At 24.0% G+C, this 12,779-nt stretch overlaps 1 protein-coding gene across 1 annotated transcript in view; it reads right to left on the bottom strand.

Annotated features, from left to right (window-relative positions):
• LOC105366952 (laccase-5) overlaps positions 1–12,779 on the bottom strand; it is a 52,995-nt gene that overhangs the window by 30,062 nt on the left and 10,154 nt on the right. The window contains exons 2-5 of the mRNA XM_011505565.1: positions 9,067–9,436; positions 8,078–8,362; positions 5,447–5,720; positions 2,943–3,147 (exon numbers count right to left, since the gene is read on the bottom strand). Of these exons, the coding sequence (XP_011503867.1) occupies positions 2,943–3,147; positions 5,447–5,720; positions 8,078–8,362; positions 9,067–9,436 (1,134 nt within the window). The remainder of the gene's footprint in view (positions 1–2,942; positions 3,148–5,446; positions 5,721–8,077; positions 8,363–9,066; positions 9,437–12,779) is intronic.

Genomic DNA, 12,779 nt, shown 5'->3' on the forward strand with positions numbered 1-12,779 from the left:
TACCACCACGAGTCTTCCACTACAACTACTCAACCAAAAGGAAGAAGGGGAATCACCCTCCAGGCTATCAAGAATACACGTACAGACTTATCGTCACCATTACTGAAGAAACACTCATCTATTCATTCTATCATACACTCATTCCGATATTCAAAGATTATTAACTATTCATTATTTATTATATTTAATAAGAGAAAAGACTAGAAACATAAAAGGCAGTATTGAATAAATGCATTGCCCCTTCCACTTGCCAGAAACACCTCCACCCAACGTCCAACGGAGGTTTTCAGCCTGATCCGAGATAACTACTAAGAAAGAAATATCAAGAGTATGTCAAGAGAGTAATATCAAGAGTGATGAGTATTGAAAATTGCGCTCCTTAAATACATATGCTGACCATGAATTTGACTTGAACCCCTTCCTTTATTTTTCGTCCAATCAGAGACTCCTTTAAAGCGGGAAAGGGAAGGAAGGTTCGCTTGCAGTAATGTTTGAAGTTGTTACCGAACGGAACGAAAATACAGATGTCTAACTATGGGTTTTTCTCGTATTTATTGTATTGTTTTTCCAGATATTTTATGACACTAGTGCTTGATAATTTCGAGCAAGAAAGTTTTGAAATCTAAATACAAATTTTACGATGTTACTTGCCAGATGTTTTATTGCATTGACAAAAAAAGGAAAAGGTCTCGCATTCTCGAACAGTCTTCGAGTAATAACATCGCCCGGAAGTTTCTATCGTTATTACGCCCTACTTTTTCTTTTGTCGAATTCTCGAAACTTCTAGATTTTTCTTTCTACGCCTCATGTAAGATTCCAGTGCAGCAACCACGATGCTTTGTTGCCAGCTAAGTGAGCCGCCGCGTAGATATATAAGGCAAGCACACGGCGTGCCTCACTGCTTTGTTAAACATCTCTTGCCGATCCACCCTTGCTGAACTGCGCTTGCGGCTAACATCTTGCCGTGACCCGACCGCAGTGAACCGATCTAACCATTTACCAGTAGAAGCCATGGCACACGGATTTCGATCTGCCCTCAGCAGGACCGCCATGGAACGGTTGGTATTTTCAGCAGAGCCGCCACAAAACGATCAAGCCTTCGGCTTCGTCCGCGTATCCAAAAGCCTTATAAGCTCATTGTAATTCTACCTCGCACTCACTTAACTGTAATTACCGTTCAGTGTTTTCATATATTGTGACGATGACACGTGGCCATAAATTCGGCAACCAATTTAAAAATTATACGTGAATTATCAAAAGGAAATCAGCAAGATTAGGTAGTGATTTACAATGAATACTGTTGTAATCGTAATCAAAAGGGACACATCAGCTACGCAGTAAATCAAAACACCTTGTCGGCAGTTTACAAGGTACATCTCTTATATTATCAATTGAGCTAGTCACACACACGCAAATAGTATGCTCTCTCGAACTAACACTTAGAACACCGTACAGTCCCTCAAACAGTCGACACAGGTGACGCAATACGTCAATTACGCTGTCAAGGCCAGACAACAATTTATCGAATAATCGACTATAAATACATTTTTATCAAGTCCTTCAAAGCTCGAAAGCTTGTCATTCATGACTCTTACGTGTGACTAGTCTTTCCTACTGTTCCCATTATAACTAAAGACACAATTGATTACGCACCAATTTCCATCAAAACTTCTCACACTCTATCAAGTATAGTTATTCCATCTATCAAGCATACTTGATTCAAATACCATCTTTTCATGCTGCCTCATGAGCATGATCGACTACACAGGCTGACATTTACAACATCAGCATAACCTCAACTTTCAAGATACATAGTAATATCCATAGATTCTATAATAATCAAGAACACAAGGAAACACACTCATTACTACAATAAAATAATCTTCTCTCTCAACAACAGTGCAATATTATTATAATATTTAACAAATAATAAACATTGTTTTTACTAAAAATACCTAATATATAATATTTTTCAGCCCTTCCACTTATTATTTCCTTTTAAGTTATTATGATGAGAGTTTAATCCACTGAACTATTGAATTGACATTTCGTGCCATAAACTAAACACTTAAAATAGAACAACAACATGTACCAACGTATCGCAACCTAGATACAATAGCGGCTGCCCGCGCCTACGTAAGCAGCAACCGCAACACGCACGTTCCTCAACACCTCCACAACACCAACCCACAGGTCCAACAACACCTCCACCCAACATCAACAGGAGGTTTTGAGTCTGATCCCAGACAGTATCTTTATGTAGTGAAATAAAATCTAAAATACATGTATATAATAAATTTATGTTCTTAAATGAACATATATTTCAAAAGTAAAAAATAAGTATTTTACCTTTATAAGGAGGGTATAAGTTTTTTATTTAATTTTATATTTTCATGAATGTATGTATAAACTATGAATTCTTTTTGTCGGCTATTATTTTGTAGTTAATAAAATTTTGTACCTATATTTTACTTCCTTATTGTTTCTTTTTTCATAATATTCTAAGAAATAAATTTAATAAAGGAAAATTAAAAATTAATAAAAGATTTGTTGTTGAATATAACAAAAGTAATTAAAAAGAATTCACAAATAAATTCTCTGAAAATATCTGTATGTTAAAAAAGTTAAGGAGTAAACTGTTAACAAAATATTCTAATTCAAACAAACATTATAATAAAAGAATGAAATATTATAGTTACCGTAAAAAAATTGTAAATCAGTGAATTTAATAATGTCTGTTTTACAATTGATAAAATCGTATGTATGTAATTATTACTAGAAAAAAAACTTATTGAATAATATTTCATAGACTATATGAGAACTTTCTTTATATTCTAGCAAAACTAATATAAACTAATTATAGCATTATTAAATATTATTATATATTTCAGCAAAACTGTATGGTAATATAACATTATAAATTTGTATATATTTTTATTTACCTGAAAATGAAATTATAGTATTGACATTTACAGGTTGAACTGGTTCGCCATCTGTTGCAATTAATATAAGTTGATGATCCTGAAAAGTTATCTGAGCTGGACAAACTGAACCAAAGGAATTTATCATACGAAATCGATAACGTCGTCCAGGTGTAATTGTAAATACTTCAAATGGTGTATTAGTCATAAAACCAGTATTAGGATCCTATAACCAAATTATTTTATTTTTGGTGTATAATTAAATTTAAAGCACAATTATAAAATGGCTTATTAAAAAAGATGTTTATCATAACTAAAAGCAATAATTTCTTAAATATTAAAGTCTATATAGTTTATATCAATTACATAATTATGTAAACTGCCAAAATTTGAAACGTAAGAATTCCAAACTAAATAATAAATCATTTTTGCTCTAAAAAAAGTATAAAAAATGATATATATAATATATTTATAAAATAACATTGTTATTTTACATGTAAATATTACATAATTATTACTTTTACTTAGTATGACTTTGCCACAAAAATAAAATTAAATAATTAACATAAATTCTAAACTTTAATACATGTTCATATAAATAAATGAAATGATAACTCTTATACTTAAATAGTTACTAATTTACTATTTTCAAATACAGAAAAATTATACAAATAAATTACTTAAAAAAAAGTAAAGTAAAATTGCATATAAGGCAATTGTATGCAATGTTATTAAGAGAGAGAGAGAGAGAGAGAGAGAGAGAGAGAGAGAGTGAGAGACTGTGTGTATTTATATAGTAATTAATTCAAAATTACGTCTTATTAAGATAATTATCCAGTTTATTTCTTCTTTACTCAAAATTATATTAACACAAGTTAATATTTTTTATTAGAACAAATATCTATCCTATAAAAAATAGATAACATTAGAGATAAAAAGCAATTTCTTTTTCATACTGAATTAAAAAAAGATAAAAAAAGTCAGATCCTTTTGACTATATAAGCAAATGTGCCACTGCTAAAAATATGCATGTAAATATTATTTACGAATATATGTAGATATACTACTTATATTTAGCATATGTACACATGTATATGATGCACTCAACCAATATCTCTTTTTAACTTAATAAATTCGTCAATAGAGAAAATACTTTGTCTTATCTTCTTTTATCTTATTTTTTAGTACTATTGTTAACTCTCTCTCTCTCTCTCTCTCTCTCTCTCTCTCTCTCCCTTCTTTATACTTATATCTCCTTTCGACATTGTCAATTTTAACGCTATTGTATTAGTACCACCATAAGCATAAGAAAGCTTCCAAGACCTATAAAAAGATATGCATGAGGAAAATCGATCTCTATTGATGATCTAATCTAATGAATCTTGCTTTCAACTTTCTGACTAAAATAATTGTAGACTTTGTATGAGATTACCCCCTTTATCAGTTTGTCGAAATATAAGTATTGATAAGGTTCCTAGAACTTTAAATAATTATTCTATTATTCATTTCTATACAAATTGTAAATGTTAAGTAGATTTCTTCTTATATTGAATACCTGTTTATCTCCATATATATACAAAAATCCATTGTGTACCCTCTCTATAGTTACTATATCATGGTATACTTGTAGCTGTCGACCCGCCACGACTTTGAATTAAAAATTAAAATATTAAAATAATAGAAATTTCTATGTAAATATAAAAATTCTAGGTAGGCTTCTACATAAATTTTGTATCTTGGTCTCTCTATGAATTATGACTTTCTAAATATTCACTATATAATAATCTGTATTTTTACATAACTACTTTTATTTGGGAATATCCGGGAAAGTTATTTAATATTTCTAGAACTGCTATTAGTGACAGAAACTATAATGCTTATAAATGATCAAATTAAATTTATGATAAACCCCCCACTGTTAATACTTGACTTTTAACAATTTAAGATTACTTTAGAAAATGAATCAAAGTTGTTCATTTATGGAAAACTATAAACATTTACACATAGTAAACATATATGATAAAATCACAAAAACAAACAATCTTGTAATACAAATTAATACCTTTTCTTCATCAATATAAAATTATATGTTAAAGAGAAATGAAAACCACCGATTGAATTCTATCTAAAATTATTAAAGGATAATAGCGAGTAAAAGAAAACAAACGCTAGTTAATAAAAATAAAAGAGTCGTCATGAATAATTATTGCGAAATCATTTATAATCTAGGTTGTTATTAAAATCTTCAAACTATGAATAATTATTAAAAATTATTATCATTTTTATATACAAATTGAAATTATATTGTAGGTATTGATTTAATTTTTAATATTAATCAACATCTAATTTATAAAATAATTAATTTATATTAAAAATTCTCAAACATATATTAGAAATAAAAAAATACTTTTTATAAATCCATAAGATGTATAAATTATAAAAAGTAAAAGCAATTAAAAATTTGACCAATAATATTTTTATTGTTTTATTTTAGATACTCTACAAACTTCATATTTAAATCATACCCTAAATTGCCCTTTGCCGTTAATTAGTACAGTTTCAGGATCTTGTCCTGTATTGACGGCTAAACGTCCAGGAAATCTTTCGGCTGCATCTTCATGCATCCAATCACTGATCAGAATTACATGAGTAGTTAAGTCATAATCATAAAGATTACTATTTGGATCCTTAGTAGGTGGTTGACGTACGACGATACTACCATATAAGCCATCCATTTTTTGCAAACCTGTGTGTGCATGCCAAAAATGTGTACCCGCATTTCCAGCAATCCATTGATATCTACAAATATAATTGTATTTATATTTCTATCTTATTAATGTAAAATATTTTAATCGCTGAAAAGATTAATTTTTTAAGTTCTATTTGAAATGATAATAAATATTGAGTCATTTTAATTTTAATTTAGTAACACAAAAGATAAATTCATATTCACATATATATACGATTGTATAAAAAGTACCTATTATTTTATAATTGATTTATTCATGTTTTATTTTCAAATATGAATGTTTGAAAAAACATTGTTAAAACAAACAAGTGTACCAAAGCTCCATTAATTAAATTTTCCTTTATACAAAAACAAATTAATTGAACAAATAAAAGATATTACTAAAAATATAAATTTTATTTTTTAAATAAAAAACTGTTCTTATAACAATGAAAATTTATCAAACTTGTTTTATTTTAAAAATATTCTCAATACCTGAATAATATTAATTCATATAAATCATTCAGTAATTGTTTTCAGCTTTTAAGTATTTTAGAATTTAAGTATTTCAGCTAATTATATTCAAGTTTTATAATTTTTTATTTTTAACTTTTTAAATAATTTTAAGTTTAGCAGTTCAACAATTAAAAATCAAAAGATTTTTTTTTGTTTAATTTCTACCTGATTGAGTTAAATTAATGTAAAAGAAAATGACGATTTGTAATATATTATTATATTTCCTTTTAATGAATTATTGTTTTAATTTTAACAACTTGACTTAGCAGATTACAATATGGGATAATTAAATTCTCAATTTAAAATATAATATTTCAATTAATAAACTACACACTAACTCAAAAGTTGTTGAAAAAATTAAAGATTAAAAGAGAGCATACAAGTAATATATAAACTTTTATACAATTAATTATATTAATCAAGATTCTTTATAATCTTTTCTTTATAATCTATAATCGGATACAATAATATTTTTAAATATTTTAATAATGATGATCAGCTTTGTAGTTTACTGATCTAATTTGTTCTATCTTTTGTCCACATTATTTATTGAATGAATAATTCTATATATCGATTAATTATTTTATAACATACATTATAAATTTATTGTCAATCACTATTCTTGCAAAATTCATAATTTTCTAATGTAAGAATATTAATTGGTAGAGATCTTTAAATTAATTAAAAAATCCAGTTTACTATAACATTTCAGATTTTTATATTGTTCACTGTTTATTGTTTAATATATATTTATCTATGTCAATTTCATTATCTAATACATTAATCATCTATAAACATTTTTCACTATATTAGTTATTTTTTATAATAGTTAATTATTTTATAACAAACCGGTAATACATAGAGCTTTTTTTTTAATTAAATTATAAAAATTTATTTCTAAATTGAAATGAGTTATTAGTTTGTAAACAATTATTAATATTTACATAATTTTTAATATTTTTCTGGCATGTCATAAAAAAACATAATAAGACATTCTATAATTAATAAAATTTTTATTATCTATTATTTATTATATATGCATTTAGTATCTATTTATAATAATTATTAATTCTTAAAGCCGGTAAATTTTTATTATTTTAACATAGAATATATGTATAATAAAAATGAATTATTGAAAAGTGAATAAATATAAATATCGATTACAAATTATTGTAAACAAACATTGTATTTATTTTGATTTGTAATATTCACATGCTACAAGTTTTATGTTTAAAAAAGAAAATTAATATATTTTAAATTTTAATATTTAATGTTGTGTAATAATAAGTATATAAAATAAGCAAGAAATACGATATAGTCTGTTTATTCAGGATTGAATAATTGTCACCAAATGCCGAAAAGTAATTTTTGAATCGCATACATTATCTTATATTGCATATAAATTAATATTGCAATTACAGAAAATTTTTCTACATTTTGAAAAAGTTGTATTACTTTATTAACTCAATTAGGTGCAATTTGTATACTTTGCCTGGATTTTTAAATAGTATTAATATCAACTTATAATATAGTATTATTAGTAGACTTAACCTATTTAAGTATCGTTGGTGAATTTGATGGCGATAGTAGGGGAGAGAGAAAAGGTAGCATTTAACTGTGCCTCGAAATGAATAAAAATGAATGGCTGCAAATAATGAGTATTGAAAAAATAATAATGAAAGGAAAAAATCAATATTAACCCTAACGTTGTAACTGTTACCCTAATATTGAAATAATCACTAATTATTTACCGTTGCTTGTTTCAATTGTATTAAAATATTTAAATGTTGATATAAATATATCATAATATATATTTTTTAATTTATATTTTATTATATTATATAAATATTTCAATATTTAATAAGCTTTTTTATAATTGAATATTAAATAATACTTTAATATTAATTTTTACCTAAATGTAGTTCCTTGTTGAATAGGACATTGAGTTACAAAAGGTACCCCATCATAATATTGTGATTCTTTCTGCCAAATACCATGCCAATGAATAGTTACTTCCATACCTTCCATATGATTTTCAACATCTATGACAATTTTATCGCCTTCGCAAGCTTGAATGCTTGGACCAGGTATCATCCTATTAGCAGTTAAAATTCCTCGTTCGACGCCATCAGCTAATACGCATTGACAATGACTCCATACAGTATTAGTTGCATTTGGTGTACATACTTGGCAAGCGCTATTGATAAAATTAATTATTTATTATTATTGTTTATTAAGTATTAATAACTTAAGACTTTTTTACATGCATTTGCATTAGATAGTTCTATCCTTCTACAAATATTAAGTAAAAATAATTTATTCTTTTCGACAAATGAAATTAACAAATACTTGAATAAATTAACTTGACGATAACTATATACTATATATTTTACATGAAATGTGAAATAATGTACATATTTTTAATGTAAATTATGTCAAATAACTGTATAAAATAATAATGTAAATTAATTGTGTAAAATAGTTATGTATAAAAAATAATTAAATAGAAGAAAAATTAAATACTATGGTATAATAAATACTGTGGCTCTTATTGAATATTTATCAATTTTTATGTATACAGCTATATTATTTATGATAAAAACTGGAAATATAAATTAAATTATACACATACAAATTTATATAATGAATTAATTTTTTTAATTTTTTCTTTTTGCACAATTTATATATACAAAAAATATTTTATAATATAATATAGCATAAATATTTCATATAAATGTTGATAAATAAATATTTTTAGTACAATAATCTACAAATATAATTAATTATATATAAAATTGAAAAACTCAATCTTAAAAAATCATAATATAAATAAATACATTCATGACAATGTACTTCCTATATTTTGTAATTAATGTATAAAGAAATATAAAATATACTCACGCTCCAAGTACTGTATAATATTCAAGAGTAAAATGATAATAACATATTCTAGGTGAATCTCCTTCTCGACATGCTCGAGCGCATTCATCAGGTGCTGACAAAGATGGATTTTTACGTAATTCAGCTGTAGCTCGTTCACTATAATCTAGTGGACGCGTTCTTGGAGGGGGCACTGTTATAGCTCGACCACCCAGATTATCAACACCACCAAAACCGCTTTGAAATATATTTTTACCAGGATTCGTTCGTATAATACCGTGAGCAGAGGAGAAAAGTCTAGATGATTCATCTTCTGGAAAAACATTTTCTGTTTTTATTGCAGAACTCCAAAAAGAGGATGCAGTTGACTGATCATCTATATTGGCCGAATCTTAAATGAGAAACAATAATATTGATTATTTCTAGAATCTATTATTAAATTCAAGTGAGATATTTTAATAATTTATTTGAAAATTTAATTAAACTAATATATTTGAATAATTCGATTGATATATTAAAAAATAAAATTTTGTATTTCAATTATTTATTTTAATCGACTTTTTACTACATTATAAAACACAATATACATTTAAAATAAAAAATAAAATTTTACTCTTATTTCTAGTATAAAATTTATAAGTAAATATAGATACTATATATTTCAAAATTCTATTTATATTAACTCTTAAAAATCATGCTATTTGTTGATTTTTAATCATCTTCAGAATATAGGAAATAAAGAAACGCTGAACACATTTCATATTTTTGAACTTTATATATGTTGGCTGCCTAATAATAAATATAATTTCTTAATCTTCTAATTCATACATATTTGTTTGTATAATAATATTATCACCTTAAAGAATTTAGACAAAAAAATAAGTAAAACTTTTTCTACCATATATTTAAAAAATCACAATGTGTTCAATAATATTTTATAAGTTATATTTTTAATTCTTTTATTAATTAGAATTTGGAGTTTTTAAAATTTTTTTACAGTAAATAATCTTTTAAATATATTTATAGTAGAAACTTATAATTTAAAATTAGGAAATAAAGTAGATGCATTTGATAATTAAAATAAAGCATCTTGTTTAATGCATAACAAACAATATTTATGTGACAAATATATTAATTCACTATATTATTATTTAACATTATTTATAATTTATTTAAAATGTTCATATTAAATCTGTATAAAATAATTGCATGTTAAAAAATTATGTTGGATAACAAAACCGTTCACTCATACAGTTTCCGCAATCATTTCTAAAATACATACATAAATTCAAGTCTAGTGTGTAAGTTAATTGATATTTTAAAAGGTCAAGGTACTATATACACCAGAAATGTATAAACAAAATTTTTAAACTGTAAAGTCTTTTTTCTTATTCCCTTATTTAACATTCTAAAAACAATCACTTTGTTATTTTATATATTATCATTAAGTAAGGCTTAATTTTAAAAACATTAAAATTTTTAAATAGTATTATTTATTGTAAAACTTAAACATAATAATAATCATACATAATAAGTTTAATTAATACGTAATTAATTAAAATTTATAGAAATTACTTACAATCAGTTGTAATGCAATTTAAAACATCTACATTTTTATTCAATACCGAGATGAATTATTAGATGAATTACTTTTTTCCATTCATTATTTATAGTTATATAAATTTTAATATTTCCAAGGTAGAATATATTATTTTTATAATTAATTTTAAATAAAAATATATTTACTGTTTTTTTTTTAATACATTCTCAAAATTAATAAACAATTAAAAATGTCATTAATACGCATTTATATTATTGATAATTGATCTTAGAATCTTAAATTTGTATACATAACTTCATATTACAAAATTTTATTATAGTTATATAAATTATTAATTTTATATTAGAATTAGGTAAAATTTTTCAATTTTACAAAAAATGAAATATTTTGTATTAGGAATTTGCATAGATACTATAGTTTCCATAAAATAGGGTAAATGGATCTATGAAATGCTATTAAGTATGAACAAGTTAAAAATTTTCAGTTGTTTAAATCAAATATTTAAGTAAAATATTTTTTCAGAACTTTTTATGTAAAAATTGTATACTTTGTAATTTATTTTATGTTCTTTTAAAATACATAATTTAAATTTTAGTTAAATAATGTAGTATTAAAAATTAATAATATCATTATAAATAATATACACAGATCAATTTAAAATAATATTCTTTATGAAATGAAAATAAAAAAATGTATTTCTTCATTTACAAATTTATTTTTATTATTTTTTTCTTATCTATAATTTGTTTACTATTTGATAATGTTTTAAAATTTATTTATTAATTATAATTATTGAATAACATTTTTATATTTGTAGTTATTTAGTAATTAATTATTTACGATCATCACTAAATCTAACACAAAATTTTTAGGCAAGCGCAAGGCCACAAAGTGAACGGCACTCGTTCTAATATTGGCGAATGGAGACTGTTACACAGAGACCACCCTAGTTTAGAAAGGTTTGTTACCGAACCACCAACAAGCGGTCACTGTACTCGTTAGTGAATTCAGATACTTTTACTCATAAATTACATCCGGGACCAGCAAGCATGGAGAACGTATTAGCATTGCAATAACTTTAAAAGCAATTTTAATCAATTTAAAAGAATTAAATATATTAAAAATATATAGAATATGGAAAAATAATGATATTTTTCACATTTTTATTTATTGATCTAATACACGTAAAACAGACATTTTAATTTTATGTTATTTTATTTTATTTTAAATTTTATGATATTAATGAAAATATATCAAAATATATTTAAAATATATTTACTATTAAAAGTATTAAAATTATTTCTATATTCATAATTTACTTTTATTATTGCATAATTATACATTATATGTTATATAGATATAAATATAAAATTATGTTTTAAATGAAATGGGTTCTATTTTAACAGATTTGCTTTATAATCAAAATTTGTAAAAAAAAATATATATTATAATAACATAAACCCAATCTATTTTATTCGCTATAACTGATTTGACGACATAATTAATAAAATTATTGATATTATAATCATATGAAAGATCTTAACATTTTAACAAATTTACATTTAGATCCATAAATCGTTTTATATGTAAAATGAATTTTGAGTTATTAATATTTTATCTTTTCATTATTTAGATAAAATTACCTGCCTTAAAATGAAAATTTGTTTCAATTACATTATGTATTATTATATTCAGTTTTTTCAATAAATTATGTTTAAAAGCTGTATTATATTTAATATAATACTTCTATTTAATTTAACATTTATATTCATATGTATATTGCCAATTTTTTAAAATAAAATTCTTGAATATTTCTTAAATAAATAATTTCTTTGTAACTACACTATTTAATATTAATAAGTTTTACATTATATAGAAAAAACTCATGTACGAAGTTATATTATAGTAATGATCCATAATTAAAATGTATATTACCTATTTTTATGAAATGAAAGTATGTTTTTAAATTAAATATATGTAATTATCTATTTATAAAAAATTGTAAACAATTTAATTATAAATTAAAAAAACATGAGCATTATATACAAGATATTTAATTTGCTTTATGATTTCACGTTTTTTATTCACTTTCAAGTTAGAGAAACAGAAACATTTTAATCGAATGAAATGTATTATGAAATTTTTTAACAAACTTTTAATAGAAAACTAGCTC

The sequence above is a fragment of the Ceratosolen solmsi genome, unplaced genomic scaffold, assembly GCF_000503995.2.
Source record: "Ceratosolen solmsi marchali unplaced genomic scaffold, CerSol_1.0 scaffold76, whole genome shotgun sequence".
In the NCBI taxonomy this organism is placed as follows: Eukaryota; Metazoa; Arthropoda; class Insecta; order Hymenoptera; family Agaonidae; genus Ceratosolen; species Ceratosolen solmsi.